General features: G+C 54.6%; 1 protein-coding gene across 1 annotated transcript; it reads right to left on the bottom strand.

Moving 5' to 3' along the window:
- Positions 1-1,076: 1,076 nt before the first annotated feature.
- Positions 1,077-4,748, bottom strand: THY1 (Thy-1 cell surface antigen). The gene is made up of 4 exons (XM_061476038.1): positions 4,592-4,748; positions 2,394-2,475; positions 1,932-2,267; positions 1,077-1,325 (listed from the first exon to the last, which is right to left on the bottom strand). The coding sequence occupies exons 2-4, from the start codon at positions 2,428-2,430 to the stop codon at positions 1,213-1,215; spliced, it is 486 nt and encodes a 161-aa protein (XP_061332022.1). The 5' UTR covers positions 2,431-2,475; positions 4,592-4,748; the 3' UTR covers positions 1,077-1,212.
- Positions 4,749-16,289: the final 11,541 nt, after the last annotated feature.

Here is a 16,289-nt window from a genome sequence, read left to right as displayed (position 1 = left end):
GGGAGCAGCTGCTGTGGGTTGCTCTCAGCCGTGGTGGCACAGCTCAGGCTGCACGGGCAGCTCAGCGGGGCTGGGGGTCACCCCATGGATCAGGATGCTCCTGCCTGCATCTTCCTGCCTGCTCCTGTGCCCTCTCCTGGGTGAGGGTACAGCAGGACCAGCCCTTCGGTCTCTCTCCCCATGGCCAGCTGGGCTGCCCTTACATCCTATTCTGTTCTTAAGTGGAGACAGGGAATGATGAGAGGGAAGAAGGAGAAGGGAAGGGGTACACAGGGTCCTCCCAGCGGCATGGTGGGGCTGAAGGAAGACTGATAAGCCTAGCTGTGGCCAGGCATTGAGATGTGCCCTCCCCACCAGCCTGCCTGGATCTAGCTCTGGGGACCACAGGGAGAGGAGTAGGGGCAATGCGGGGCTGTGGCTAGCTCAGAGAGGCTCTGCTTGCCTCCACTGGTGCTGGCAGCAATTCTCTCGTCACAGCTAAGGGCTGGTCTTGGGTGAGAGCAAGTGGTGTCTGTGGCTTGGGCAGCCCAAAGGTACCAGATGATGCCTGGAGGAGGCCTCACTTCCAGCTCGGCTGTAAAAGACAGATTAGGAAATACTTGTTGCCAAAGCACGTTTGCTGTGAGCCCCCTCCCCAGGGCCCCGAAAGAGCCCTAAGGAGGCAGGGTCATTTGATGGTGTCTCCTAAACCTGCTCCCCTCTCTTCTCCCAGCCCGGCCAGGCTGGGGACACACAGCCCCATCTCCAATAGGGGCACAGCACCCAGCACGGGGACCCCTCTGCACGCTCTCGCATCACCTCCTTCTCTTACCTGCCGATCCTGCTGTGTTTCCCCAGTTGAGAACAGGTAAACCCCAAAAGCCAAAGGGATGGGGAGAAGCGGGCTGTGTGGGGCTGAGGCTCCAGTGCTCCCAACCAGCCGGCCTACCGAGCGGGGAGGAGCGATGGGAGAAGCAATGCTGCCTAGCAGAGCCACCATGCTTCGGAGCGGGGCATGTGTGCGTGTGACGGCGGGCCTTGGCACCGGACGGTGGGGAGCGTTATACACGGCTATATAGAGATAACACAGAGAGAGGTTTCACTGGTTCCAAATGGTTCAGCTTCTCCTTCCAAGGGCTGCGTTCTGGCAGGGGAGGCGGGTTTGCTGGGGTGCTCGGTGTGTGCGTGCATGTGCGTGTGTGTGTATGTGTGTGTGTGTGCCTGCTTTTCCTTTCACAGGGACACGAAGTCCACGGCTTGCAGGAGAGGCAGGGAAAGGAGAAGGAGCAGGAGCCACGAAGTGTTCTGGATCAAGAGGCTGAAGCCGGCGCACTTCTCCAGTTTGTCTGTGAGGGCAGGGGATGGGGAGGGAGAGAAGAGCCACGGTGAAATCCCTCAGGAGCAGGCATCAGGTGTTATAAGGGGTGCTGGGACTCAGCTTCTCACCTTGGCCTCAGAACAGCACCAAGTCTCATCCTGGCCCCTTGCCTGCTTCCCCTCCCACCTTGTGCCCTTCAAAGCTTTTGGGGCCATGCAGAGACCCGGGGAAGCATAACGCTGCTTTTGCCTGACTGGGGTGACAAGGGGATGGGCACCAGAGCAGATAAAGGGCTCTGCAGATGGAGGACTGCTCCTGCACAGCCTAAGTGTGGAAAAGCCACATCCCTCTTCAGTCCTTCCCCAGCAGACTTGTCCCCTCTGCTGGGACTCTGAAGCATCCCCTATGGGAGGACACCTGAGACACGTGAGGCCCAGGAGAGACAGGGTTAAGCAGTCAAGGCAGAGCAAGTGGGGCTGATGGCTCTGCCTGCGGTATGAAGGGCTTGTAAGGGCTGGGAAACAGCTCAAGGAGGATTTGGGGACACCATCGGGGGTTCTGGTTCTCTCTGCTGGCCCTGCCAAGCCAAGGAGCAGGTGGGAAAGAGGGATTGAAGCCAGGCTGCCCATCTCACCTTTGATGACGGTGATGTTCTTTATCTGGTTCCCGGTGTAGTCGTTGGTGGCCTTCAGCTCACACATGTAGACGCCCTCATCGCTGGTGGTGAAGCTCTGCAGGTAGAGGCACACCAGGTTCTTGTGCATGGTGACGTTGGCTCGGTTGCGGTAGATGTTCTCCGAGACGCTGATGGTGCTGTGGATGACGTGCTTCCTGTTGTCCTTGGTGATGCTGAACTCGTAGGTCAGGGGGTTGCTGGTTTTGTTCTCATAGCGGCAGTCCACCCGGAGGCTCTGGCCCAGCAGGCAGGCACTCAGGTCCTTGATCATCTGGCAGTGGGCAGCCTGGAGGACTGGGAGAGGCAAGCAGGGGTTGGACAAGGGATACAAGCACTGGGGATGCCCACATAGCCTCCTGGCTCTCGCCTGGCTGCGCTGGGCTGAGCTCATTGCAAAGAAGGGAGGGGATGTGTGTCTACCTGTCAGGATGACAGCGATGCCGACGGTGGGGTTCATCTCTCCGCTGAGGTGCCCAGCAGTGGCTGTCACTGGAAGGGGAGCCTGGGCAGAGAGAAGGAGAGGAGGTTAGTCATTGAACCCAGCACACAGAAACGGGCACACATGGCACAGGTAGGCAGTCTGGCTCTCCTCTATGGTGCTCTATAGCTTGCTTCTCATCATGGTGGTGGATTGACTGTGCAGGGCCTGGCCGGCCCTGCAGCCAGCTAGGAAATGAGGGATTATGTGTCTGGCCAGCATCACCTTCCCATAACCCCAGCCAGCACCAGCCACACTCTTTTCCCTGTCTGTATCCCCACACCAGACATTAAATAAGCATGGCACGGACCTGCAGCACGGCCTTCGTGCGCTGCCTTCCCTTTCTGCTGCCCCGTGCCTGGGATGGGGACCAGGCAGGAGGAATCCGTGCCTGCCCATGATGTCCATAGGGCTGCCAGGTGAGGGACCCTCCGTCGGTGCCGGCGGGCGCCAGGCCACCAGCCCTCCTGCAGCTCCAGCGGGTGAGCTCAGCATGGATGAGTCACTGCGATGCAGCGAGGGAAAGGGGCCAACAGCAGCGGGAAGAAGGGACACGGCAGCTGGACACGGAGCCAAGGCTGCCAAAGGATGGCACCGAGTCTCCAAGGGCTGAGCCCAGCCTGCCCAGCTTACAGCGTGGAAGGGCTTTGGGGTGGCAGAGTCCACCCTCTGGGTCCCCAGCCCATGTCTCTTCAGGCCTGTGGATGTGCTGCCAAAGCCGCAGGGCTGCTGGGATTCCAATGTGGCTGAAAGGAATCAATTAAAGGTTTGCAGCCCAGCCAAGCAGCCGCATGGGGAATCCAGCCGCAGACATGCGGAATGGAGGCAGAGGGTGGGGGAGCAGCAAAGCAGACACCGGGGCTGAAGGACACCGCATCCTGCGGCCGGTTCTCCAGGCTGGGGATGCGGAGCCAGGTCAAGAGGAGGAGGTGAAGTACCACCCTTTGGGGCTCCGGGCTGGCAGAGGGCACAGCAGGCCACCGGTTTGCTCCCTCTGAGCCTGACTAAGCATCCAGGGAAGAGCTCTGCACTGCAGCCAGCTGGATGATTCTTCTGAGCATATTTTCAGTCTTTCATATAATGTTCTAGGAGGAAATACCAAACCCATTTGCTCACTGTGGAGCTGTGAAAGATCTCTGCAACCCCAAACCCTGGCCAGGAAGAAAAATTCCCTTCTGCTTGGTCTTGACAAACAAGAGGGTGCAAATGGGGGCAAACGCATGATGGAGGAGACTACTCGGGTCTCCTCTGGGTGCCTAGAAACTGGCCCCTGTCCTTTCCTTTGTTATTTCTCAGCTCTGACCCACTCCTCTTTGAATGTCCTGGGACACTATCTAGGTCACAGCCAGGCTTTCTTCCGGAAAATCAGTGCAAATAAGCTCCCACAGAAGGGGGCTTCCTCCCCTCTATGTGCAAAAGCACTCAGATATTCCAGGCTCTGGATTCATGACCCCTTGGATCCTTTGTACCTCTCCTCCCGACAGTGGTGCCAGATAACTCTTGTTGCTGCACAGTCCAGGGTCTTTGCGCAGGGACAGATCTCCCAAGAACGATAGCATTAGAGCAACCCCAGCTCTTGCAGAGCACAGCTTTCTAACGTGGTCTCTACCACCTACGTGGGGCCACGCTATGATGGTGGTACCTCCGTGCCCACCCCCACGACAAACAAAGCCATCGGGGCAGAAGAGAGCCAGGCTGGTGGGCTGGGATAAACCACGGGAACCTGGCTGCAGACCTGGGAACAAGGGTACCGGGGGTCTCCCTTTACGCCGTGTGGATGGATGCTCAAGGAAGAGCGAAGCGGGCAACACCTCTGCCGGGCCCTTGCGGGGCAGGAGGGCTCCGTGCGAGCTGCCCACCCCGCAGGCAGCGGGCATGCGCGCCGCCGTGCCCGTGGAGGAATGCCGCAGTCCCGAGCCTTTGCAGGGGAGGGACGGAGGGAAGAAGGGAAGGGAAGAACGGGGAGCGCCGCCCTGCAGCAGCATCCCGGTACCCAGTCCCCGCGGCGGGCAGCGCATCCCTCCCGGGCAAGGACAAGCGGCTCCCGCTTTGGGGCCCCGACCCTCCCCTTTCCCCGCCCCGTAGAGGGGCACCGCAGCGGCGGGTGCGCTCGGTGCGGCGGGGCCGGGCCGTGCCTTACCTGCCGGCGCTGTCCGGTGCTGTCCGCGCTGCCGCCCGCGGGGCTGCCGGCGCTGTCCGGTGCTGCCCGGCGGGGCTGTGGGCGGCTCGGCGCTCCCCGCAGTTTGGGCCGGGCCGGGCGGGCGGCCCCAGCAAATCAGTGCCGGGCGGCGTCACGGAGGCTCGGCCCCCGGCCCTGCGGAGCGGTGCGGAGGGGGGGGATCGGCTCTGCGGACCGGCCCCGCCCCGGGATGCGGCCGAACCGGCCCCGGGAGGGGGGGGGGGGTGCGGGGCATTGGGGGTGCCCGGGGAGGGAGGAAGCCCCCCGGCGGCCCCTCATTGGGGCACAGGAGGGTCCTGTTCGGCCCCTTCCCCTCATCCCCTCCCCGTTCCTCTTAGCGCAAAGCGGGAAGGGTGACACATCCCCATCGCCATGGGAACACCACATTCTGCAGAAGAGCCGCCAGCCCTCGTCCTTCCCGGCAATACGGGTGTTGCTTTGCTGGGAAAGGAAAGCTTTGGAAGCGGACAGAAGAGCGTGGCTTGAGCTCTGCTGAGGAGAGGGGACATACTGGCCCTCCCCAAATGGCTATAGTTCAGGTGTGCAATGAGCAGCGGACACCAAGTCACCGGAGACCCATGCACCACGCAGGAACCACCACTGGCCGCAAGCCTTAAGCTTTAAGCCCAGAGCTGGTGGCGGTGAGGATGCAAACAAGGGCTTGCTCCCCACAAGCTCCCAGCACTGCATGGTTGGGAAGGGGCTAAGGAGAGCTGCTTGTGTGCAAAACGTCTTTGAACCCAGTAAACAGCCGGGCAAAGGAGCTCTTCTCTGCTCTAGGGCCAAGTGGAGATGACAGAAGAGGATGGCAGCATCATGGAGCTGCTCTTCCTAGGAGTCTGTGCTCCAAAGCATCCCAGCAAGGAGCAGAGACATGCAGAAGGGCCTGCCCTGTCCTCACCTCTGCCCGCAGCCCTTGGCTCTGCAGAAAAGGGCTGGCACTGTGAAAGTTGATAGGAGAAGTCATATTCTGCTCCAGCAGAACCTGATCCCTGGTGACACCCAAGTGCTGAGCTGGCTGTGCAGGGGGGTTTTGCTAATTCTACAGAATCTTGGCTCTGGCTATGCTGCCCCAAATGGGGCTGGAAACAGGCCATGATGCTCAGGAAGGACTCCCAGTGTGCTGCCATGGGGAGGGCAAAGGTCTGACCCTATCTGCATACTGAATGGACCCAGGCTGTGGTCACTGCCACATGTGCGTAGCAACACAACTAGGATGGTAACCCAGGGTATACAAAGCTGACAGTGCTGGCTGAGGATGGGATTCAAGGCATGGCAAACTGACACAGAAAGCCATCACTAACGACTGGAAGCAGATTGATGCAACGCAAACAGACAAGAACAAGAGGCGCGTTGCCACGTTGTTAGGGTGCAAAAACCATGCAAGCATGAGGGCTGCATCCAAACACAGCTGTGGTATAACCATGCACACACACATGTCCCTTTTGTATCTAGCTCCGCATCCCTACCCTCACTCCTAGCTATGCAAGCGTAGGCAACCAGGGAATTCAGGCTTGAGGGACTGGCTTTTGGAGGCACGCGGTTGCCCAAGCACCACTGCACTGCAAGAGACTTCAGCTCCCTTCAGATCCTTGCCTGATGGTGCTGTGGAGGCAGGCATGATTGTGCAGTTTCTGGGCAGTGCTGGCAGCGAACGTCCTGCCTAGGTACTTGCAGGAGGCTCCTTGCAGAGGTTCTCTCCCTGGGTAGCCCCTTCAGTGCAGATTGCAGGCTGGCTGCTATCCATACACCAGGGAAAAATCAGTCCCCAAGTCACACCTAATGCAGAGGCCTCCAGATCGTGCTCCAAGGCAAAGAAAAGGGTGGGTGAGGAGGGGAAAACCTAATCATGACAGAGAAATGGAGAGGGTGCAGGCAGCATTTGAAGTGGCAGGGGACAGGCAGAGACAGACAGACAGGCATAAACAGGGGCAAGGAGGGAGCCAGACAGTGCAGTTACCAGCAGGCACAGGTGATGTGGCAGGACAGACAGGCAGAGGCAGGGCGCAGCTCTCCTAAGAGCTCAGATCAATTGAACTTCCCCTATCTCCTCTCTGGAGGGAAAGCCAGGGCATGTGGGGAGTCCTTCTGCTCTGATGGAGTGCGTCAGGGGCATCACTGCTCTGAGTCGCCCTAGGACCATCCCCAGTAGCAGCAGGGGGTAGGCTAGAAGCTGAGGCACTGATTGAGGACCGTGACTCGAGTGCCTGGTGCTGCTGCAGCAATTAAAACCTGGCCTTGTCCCAAGGACATGCTGCTGCAGGGGATGCCCTTCCAGGAGAGAGGTGCGCATCCTTCCCAAGAGGAACATCTTCCCCCTGCCCTCAGCCTACCCCCAAAGACGAGAGGAAAGGGAGCGTCTCTCCCTCCTGCTCATGAATCACAGCACAGCATCGCACTGGGTCCTGCTCAAAACATGACAGCAGGATGCCTACGCAGCAGCCGGTCCCTACCAGTAATCATTGGCTCCCCCACTGCTAATTGCAAGGGAGGAGAGACATTAGGTCCTAGCCAACGGGATCTGGGGCAGCACTCCTGGGGAGAAACCCCTGGCATCCTCTCCTAGGCCATTAGAGCTGAGGAGTTACGGGATACAGGAGTAAGGGAGGGCGTCTGAGAATCAGTGCTATTGATCTGGCAGAGATTGCAGCTCTAGGCTCGACTGATGGATACGCTCACCAGCTTCACAGCGCAGTGCCTGCCCCTGCATGTCCCTGCTCTGCCTGGCCCCAGAGCTCCAGCTGACAGGAGGGTGGCAAAGTCTTTATGCTTGTCACTGCATGAAGCCAAACCCAGGCCCTTCCCACCCCGTCTTTGAGGCTGCAGAAGAGCTTTGCCCTTGATTGGAGAGACAGAAAGGCCCTTGGGAGCCCAGCGAGGCCCCACGGATGCTATATGTAGCATGGCCCAGATACAAAGCCCTTGGGCTTTGTGGCACCACTGCACAGAGCAGGGGTGGAGGAGACTGTGCTCCCCTCCTTCCTGCACGCAGCACACAGCCATGGAAAACAGGGGCAAGCAGGGCTGCTGCTGCAGCAAGCTCCTTGGCCTCTGCTGTGCTTGGAGCAGCCACATTAGCCCAGCAAAGGAGATGGCTGGCACAACACCCCAGCACTGCCGGGCGCCTTGCCTGCAGTGCGAAGGGCTCCTCCATGGTACCTCTGCCTGCTTATGGCTGGATCCTGGGTACTGAGAAGCCCCAGAGACTTGAAGACCTAACAGAGATCAGCTATTAGAGGAATCGGCTCCAGTCCCTGCACTGACACACCTGACAGCAGAAACATCCCTCCCTTCCCTCTGTGCCTCCCTGTTTGCCTGCAGGGTCTGGATACCTAAGTCCTGGCTCCATGCTGACACGCAGTCATGCAAGAGTGCCCAGTGGGGATGCTGCACCCTCCTGCTTGTCCTGGTGGCTTGTCTTGAAGGGAGACCCTGCTGGGAGGCTGCCAGCAGTGAGTATGCACTGCAGTGTAGGATGCTCCATAGTAAACCCCTGCTTCACCTGATGTTGCTGTCAGTGTCTGGGAGCCACCAGGCAAGGTCCCAGCAGCACAGCTCTCCTGCCTGTTGCAGAGCAATTCCTTGCAGTCTGATATCCATCTGGAGGGTGGGTGACCATCTCTGCTTCTAGCCCTTCATTCCCAGAGCTGCTACACTATTCCTGTAAGAGACTTGGAAATCCTGGTGGGAGCCAGCCAGGACAGGAGGAGCCAACTCAGCCTGCAAGAGGGGTTGACTAAGGCACAAAGCTCTCAGCTTGCTCCATCTGCTCCTCAGACTGCGTGGGAATGGTGCTTGGCTGCCTGCTCAGACTCCTCGCTGCCTCCCATTGCAACCAGCAATGCGTCCTGGTGGGATAGGAAAGCTGGTTTCTGGACCATGCCCTGCAAACCTGACCTCTGCTGAGCTCAGGGGGAAACTCATTCCTGGGAGAAGGAGAAGCATCCCTGCCAACTAAGCCAGGCAGATAACTTGGTTCCTAGCTCAGAGTCTGGAGGTCTGGGTCTCTTACCTGCAGGGTGAGTGGCCAGAGGGCCTGCCTTCAGCCTCTTTGCAACGGTGCCACATCCCACGGGCTCTTCATATGGGAGCTGACATGAACGGACAGCTGGATCTGGGAAAAGATGCACGTCAGATGGTGAAACCCCCCTCTTCAACCTGCTGAACACCTTCCCCTGTGACACACCATCACCCCCTGTCCTGCATCGGGACGGCAGTCGATGGGAATACCCCACTGATGCCAGGTTGTGCAGCATTAGAAGCCCCAGGCATGCAACTGATTGATTACCAGAGTAACTTAAAACCCCTTTGTCTTGGGGAAATTTGCCTGTGTGGGAAAGGAGAAGCTCTTAGGGCCCTCCTAGGGTGATGCCGGATAGAGAAAGGCATAGAGCACAGCACTGCTGCTCTCCATCACCAGCCTAGCTTTCCCCTCTGTGTCTCAGGAGGCATGAATAATGCAAGCTACAGAAAATGGAAACAGCTTCCCTGAATTTTCTCCTCCTACCTGCTGGGCCTTAAGGAATGGAAACTGTTTATTGGCATTCCTTATTTATGAAGGAACCATTGGGGCAGGGTGGTCAGCTCTCACCACACAGGTTCCCGGGGATGATTCCCAGCCAGCGAGGAGGCTCCTCAGGCTGGAGAGAGGCAGGTAAAATACAGGCAGGTTAAATACAGGCACAGAACAGAGCTCGTTTCTGCTGTTGGGAGGCCTGGCCCTCACCCTGGCAGTGCTGGACAGGCAGGGGCTGTCCCTGCAGCACGCACAGAGCTTCCCTTTAGCATCCAGCCAGCTGCTCGCCGCACTTGGGTTTGTGTCATCAGCTCCAGCACTCGCTTGTCTCCCCCATTGTTAGTGGGGACAATGGGAGCGTGTACCCAGGCTGGGCAGAAGGGCTTCCCCTGCTCCCTGCCTTCCCTGCAGCTGATAGGAGCCAGCCAGTCTGTGCTGCACTGGGTGCCTGGGCAAAGGGGCAGACAGCACTGCCTGATGTCAGCTCGCCCTGGAGGCACTGGGCAAGCCCCGGCTCTGGTCCTTACCCTTCTCCTCTGCACCAAGCCACAAACAGCATCATGCTCCCAGCCACATCTGGCCGTGCAGAGCCGCATCTGCCAGCCCTGCGCTGTACTGAGTCACTCACTGGTTCCTCCCAGCCCATGTGACAAATGGTTTGGAGCAGAGGGGGATTTTCAAGCATTTCCCAGGCAGCTTTTTACCCACTGTTGTCTGCTTCTGATTGCTTAGGAGGCTGGAGAACCTTGTGTTTCCCCAGGCTCTTGCAGCAGAGCTAGGAAGCCTGAGTCTCCATCTCTTCTACAGTCTCCTTCAGGGACACGAAGTGGGTCACTTCATACCTCCGTGCATCAGTATTGCCACAGAGAACCATGTCCTGAAGAAATTCCTTCCTTTTTCATCCAGGCCGACCTTCTGATTTGAAACACTTGTCTCTAGGAAACAGATTGTAGATGAAGACAGCATCATCAGGAAGAATCCCTGCGCTTTCGTCTAGAGACACCCAAAGCCATAGGCCAAAGTTAGCAATGAAAGAGAAAGAAAGAGTCACCCAGACACCCAGTGAAGAACTACACTGGTCCCTCAAGGGCATCCCACTTCCAGGCCAGACAGGGTGCCCATTGGCCCTGCACTCCACTTGGGAAGGGACCGAAGCACCTCTGGAGCACTCCCCCATAAGTTGTCTGCAGTAGTATAGCAATGTCACTTACCTGGATACCACCTCCTGATACCCGAGGTTCCACTTGGGAGTACCCAGAACAAATACACAACCACCTTGTGGCAGCGATAACTGCAACTGCTGCTGAAAAGGTGCCATTGTATGAGCATAAGAAACAGGAAAACAGGCAGTGAAAATGGCTATCAGTATAGTACAGGGATTGAAAAATCATTTTATGGGGAACCAGAACACTGAGTGATGGGACAGGAAAAAAGGGCAATCACAGATGCTGTACCTGCACAGGAAGAACATTGATTTTCCAGATGTTGGGGTCCAAAGCTGTCTCCAACATGAATATGCTGCAAGAAACCCAAAACTAAGCGAGACGAACCCACCACAATATATCTCCAACGTCGAGGACAGCAAAGCAGCCTAAAAGAACAAAGAAAAGTCTCCATCATACAAGGATACCCCATTCCGCACAGCTGCATGACAAAACACTGCAGTAGGAAGCTCTAAGCGGGTCCTACATTAGAGTATCTGATGACAATCCTCACCATCACAGAACCCCCCTCTCACTTCAGCTTGTCTCACCAAAGCGATGCACGGCAGGGTTCTGGATGGTGCTGGAGCCACTCACCCGGGGCAAATGGTGCTGGATGTGCAAAGGTGCAGCAGCCCTGCTTGAAGAGAGCTGCAAAGCAGCTGGGACTCCAGGGTGCTCCAGCAGCCCACAGGCTGCTGTAGAGCTCAGCTGAAGACAAGAGGCCCTTTCATTTCCTTTATTATAGGTAGTTGGAGATCAGCCCTGTGTGCTCTGATTTGGCATCCCCAAGTTCCCCACCGCATGCACCCCCTGAAGTGGCTTTGTACAGAAACACATCTGGTTTCATCTTCTCCGCATTTGTGCTGCTCTTTTCCCAGAACAAACGCTTCAGCAGTTTCCATTCCTCTGCCAGGAACAGTTCCAAAGGGAGCACGCTAGTTTGCACTGGAACGCGTGGTCAGAAAGAGCTATAAAAGCTAAGGCAATAAGGCTGGCTCCTTACGCATTTTTAAGCGTTGCTTTTCTGCCGCTCTCTGCACAGAGGTTCTTGTGGTTAGCAGGAAAATGTCATCAACATCCTGGGTCAGATTGCAGCCCTGTGTCCGTAGGGCTTCAAGCTTCAGCTTCCAACCCTCAAGAGCCTCAAAAAGAGCCCCTAAGTAAGGCAAAATAGGACCCCCAAAGCCAATTACCTTCTCTAGACAGTCTTGGCACTCTTGCAAGTCAAAGAAATTACATTTACTGGAACTAGAAGCTCACATCCAGGCCTTGAATACCCACTTCCAGATTGGAGATACTGTGCCAACACGGAATGCTGAATCAGTGCAAATTCACTCTGCTGATTCAGGTGTTCCAGCACTGTTACTCTGAAGGAGGAAGCTTTGTCCCAGCAGGTTGATGGCAGATAGGCTATCAGCTGTGTTCCTGCAGATGACACAGCCAGCACAAACAGCTCTGCATGTGCCAGCAAATGGGGCTAAAATCTGCCTGTGCATCGGTCTGGGCACCGTTTTCATTGCCAGGTGATGCACAGGTATGTGGATCCAGTACTAATCAATGCAAAACAGCAGCCTGCGACAGCTATGCTCTAAAAAGGGACCAGACATTTGGAAGGGAAAGAGAACAGTCTCAAGGCAGGGAACAGCAGATGCCAGCACTGACACACAGTTCTGGACCTGGCAGAGCAGCAGCCCCTCCACTTGTTTTTCTAGGCTTTTCAAGGCATTATCAATGTTTCTGCAAGCATTTATACCCAATCTCCAGCCAAATACCTGTATCTGCCTGGGTTCCTCTGAAGCTTTAATGCAGATCATACAGAGAACCCTTCCAGCACCTCATACCAGCACAAACAGCAGCTCCTAGCTGCTGCTGGGAAAGGTACTTATAGGCATCACAACTGCATTTCTAGGGTGATGGAGGCAGGAGCTCTCATTGGCAGCACCTGAGGGGCAGTTAACATCAAACCCATTAACCCCTGAATTTACATCATTCATGAGTTGAAGTCTAAACATGATATTTTAGGCCCTTTACATGCAAAGATGCTGTCACTGTATAGTGTATGAGCAGGAAGTTATTGCTGGTTTTCAGTGGTCTCCTCGGTGTTTTTAAACAACAGCCTATCAAGAAGTTGTTATCTATCTTTCCTGTGCAATGCTAGGAAACAGATGTGGAAATGAAGATTTACACTCTCTAGTGATGCGTCTCAAGCCTGCATCCTTCCTCTCTCCGCAGCTGGATTTGTACTTGCCATTGCCTTGAAATGCCTGGGTACAAAGCACTGGCCAGTCCAAGTATCACAGTGTTCTCCTGAGCCCTCTGAGGTATTCAAAGACCCAAACCCCATGAGATTATGGATCTTATTAAACAAACTTAGAAATCATTACTTAAGTTTATATGTTGGCTTAGAAGCCCTTTGAATGAGTATGCTCCCTGGTCTTTGCTGTGGCTTTTTACATCTCTTATTTACACACTGTGTTTCTTGACATATGCAGAGACTGCGTTTATTGACACAGTGCTTTACATTGCAAGCAGCGGAGGCTGTTTGTGATGAGTCAGCTGTAACATGAGGTGTTATACATCTGTTCCACTCTTGCCATGGGATAGATGCCTTTTTATGTCGTGAATCTCTGTTTTGAAGAGATTCAGTCAAGAAGTGCATTGGGACAGATACTCCAAACCCCAATATCTAGTATATAACCAGAATCTAGGCTAAGGCTAGGAAATGGTAGAGAAGACAACCCTCACAATATACATCATTGGAATCTCTGCAGCTGTAACTGAGGGGAAACATGCATCTTTTTGTGCATCTTCCTCAGTAAGATCCCTTTTCTTTCTGGTGATCTCTTAACTTGCAGGAAGTTCTTAGAGGTGTTTCTGAAGCCACATTAGTAAGCTCGAAAGAATCCTCAAAGAGCAAGTTATTGGCAACCAAAGGAAGGTTTTGTTGGTGAAGAGCAGAGGCAGGGCCAAAGAGATGGAAAAAATGAGGAAGGTAGGGAAAGAACGAGATGAAAAACAAGTACTGTCAGAGGAAAACGTAGCTATTATGATCGCGCATGCACACAGGCACAGGGGAAAGCTCCACTTAAATACAAACACACACTTAACAAAAAGGGGATTTATGAAGCATCGCAAACAATGTAATCTGCTGTTTACCACAGGAATGGTAAATCAACCCTAGGAACCAAACCACAGCCTATTTTAATGCGAGTCCTGCCTGTGCTGGCAGGCCAGGGCTCCATTTCTGAGAACGTATTAGAAATGAATGACAAAAAGCTCCATGCAAGTGAAGAAAAGCCTTGCAAATGCGAGTTAATCAAGTGTGAAGGGCCAACAAAGACTGCCACGAAGTCTCCATGTGCCCTCCTCATGCAAAGCAATGACTTGATAACAGTTAGCTTCTTCCTCCGTTCCCTTTAATTGCTTCTCCTGTGGAGGGAATTTACACTGAAAAGAGTCAGCAACAGCTTTAACAGGGGGAGGAAAAGGAAACAGCTCCATTGCCTGCAGAGATGAGTGTGAGCACAGCCCCTTGCCCCTTGCTGTGTGCATTTAATGGCTTTCCATGGTGAAGGTGGTCTGTGTTATTGGGGTGAGGCAGTCAGCATCGTTGGACATCTCTTTCCAGTGCAGTGTTTGAGGGAACCTGGGGTGCTATGGCACTCTCAGAGACAAAGCTGCCCCATACACATAGGCTGGCCTGTCTGGAGGGATGTGAGGAAGCAGCATGATAGCATCCCTGCCTTGCAGGTCCTGTGTTAGCTCTTGAACAGTGGGCAGTGGTTATTCTGCTAGGAAGCACCAGAGGGTAGCATTGCCTTTTGCTGGAGTACACTTGTGGCAACTACTGTAGGGCTGCTGTGTGAGGATTGTTGGGATGGAGCAGGCTGGATCCTAAGGTCCTACAGTGGTCTGTGCTTACATGTGAAAAGGAACATTGTAAGAGCCTCAAGTCCCATCTTTTGTTTATGGGATGAAATAACAGGGATGAAAGTGAGCTTTATGGACTTATCTAGTCATGAGTACAGCTCTATTTCATGTATATGCTGTTACCGTGGCAGGGCTTTAGTGGAGAAACACTGATTTCAATGCTGGTCTTGTAGAAGCTTACCAGCTGAAATGATGAAAAGCAATAGCAGGACAGCTTCTGGATGCCTTGTGGAACCCACTGGGAGCTCTCCTGGATTGTCTTTCCAGATCTAATGTGTCCTTCTCCTGCAGGTATGCACCAGGATGAGGAAGGACTCTGAAGGTGCCCTGATGACTCCAGAGCTCAGAGGTGCACTGTGCTGTGTGCAGCTCAAGCTACCTTGACCTATAAAAGGCAACCAGAGTCTCAGAGCTTCTCTGTGCTATGGGGTCGTGACAGTGTCCTGCTTCAGAGGTAGCTGCATCATCGTCTACCTACAGCAGAGCTTGGGTTCATTAGTAAGAAGCATTAATGAAAAGTAAGCCAGAGCTTAACGAAGTGTTGGGACACTGATTTCCCATGCCCTTTTATGGGATGCAATGGCCTACCTTCACCTAAGTGATGCTGGAGTGTGGTGAACATCTTGGTCTGCCTCCTACTTGAGGCAAATACGTATATATTGTGGAAATAAAGCAGCTTTCAAGGTCACTCAGCAATCCTGGCCCAGTGACATCTCTGGACAAGGTTCACCCCACTCCACATTGTGCCAGGTACCAGTGTCCAGTCAGTGGTGTCACAGGACCTTCAAACATCCCTCTGTGTTCCCTGTGCCCTCTGTCTGATGTGCTTTCCTCTGCAGCCTTTGGTTCTTCCTCATCATAAATCCTGTAGGATTTAACTTCTAGCTACTGATCCTTTTGACAGTAATGGACCATTAACTAACTAGACATAAAATTGAAAGTGTAAATCCCTCTCCCTTGGGGAATTAGAAAGTAGGTTTAGGATGCAGGCCATGAAATGCAAGAGTTCACTGTAATCACAAACAAGGCCTGATTAACTCTGCCTGCCCAGCATTCCCAGGTCTGTGCCAGCTCATAAACAAGAAAGCAGAAGCTGGGGCTAGTACAGCAGAACCATTTGCATCTGCCAGGGAAAAAAAAGCCTTTAGCCTCTGTGTTTGAGCTTGTTCATCCCATTGCCCCTGTAAGAGTCTGGGCTATGAAGGAGTTATATCCAGAGGCTGATGCTGTCTCCGACCACAAGCTTGGTGTGCTCCCCTTTCCTGGGACAGGGCGAGAAGGGAAGACCAGGAACTTTGCTCACTTCAAAGGTGAGGAGGAGGGAAAGCACAAGCTGCCCCAGGGGAATAACGCCAACTGCTCCCACGGGGGATGATACAGCACCCTTGGTGGGTACCACGTCCAACCCCAGCTCTTCCCCTGAGCTCTCCAGTAACGTGGCAGCGCTCCACTATGTATCTGTGGGAGTGAGTTTGCTGCTGACTCTGTTCTATAGACCTTGAGATCAGTGCCCACTGATTAATTACCTTCCTCTTGCAGGAGGGACTCTACTTTCAAGGTCCTGCAGGCCCTTAACCAAGCACCTGCCTTTGAAAGAGATTCTGATTGAATTGCAATATGCAATTAGAGCCAGGATGGCCAGGACAGAGGAGGACGGGTCAGAGACCAAACTGGGCTGTCTGTATCGCTGCCCTCCTGTGAAGTGCCACATCACTGCTGGCCAGCACCCCCTGCACACCTCAGGGTATGCTCCAGCTATTCCCTCCTTTCCTTGCTCCACGCTCCTGCAGCCAACCCGTGTGCTGGTGCCTGTGCCATCCATCAAGCCAGCAGCGCGAGAGCAGCTGCAGAAAGTGCCTGGGATTTATCACCCATGGCAGGAGCTTTTGCCTGCAATAAACCCCACTTTTCCCCTCCCCTCTTGTAGAGCTTTCCCCCTTCCCTTCTCTCATCATTATTATTATTATTTTTAAGGAGCTTAATGCCATATGCCTTGCTGTGTCATAAA

Source organism: Pezoporus flaviventris, unplaced genomic scaffold (genome assembly GCF_033815535.1).
Source record: "Pezoporus flaviventris isolate CSIRO_AGI_PZ_B2104156 unplaced genomic scaffold, CSIRO_AGI_Pfla_v1 ptg000093l, whole genome shotgun sequence".
NCBI classification, from domain to species: domain Eukaryota; kingdom Metazoa; phylum Chordata; class Aves; order Psittaciformes; family Psittacidae; genus Pezoporus; species Pezoporus flaviventris.
Note: the sequence above shows the minus strand (reverse complement) of the source record. Positions and strands in the feature narration are given on the sequence as shown.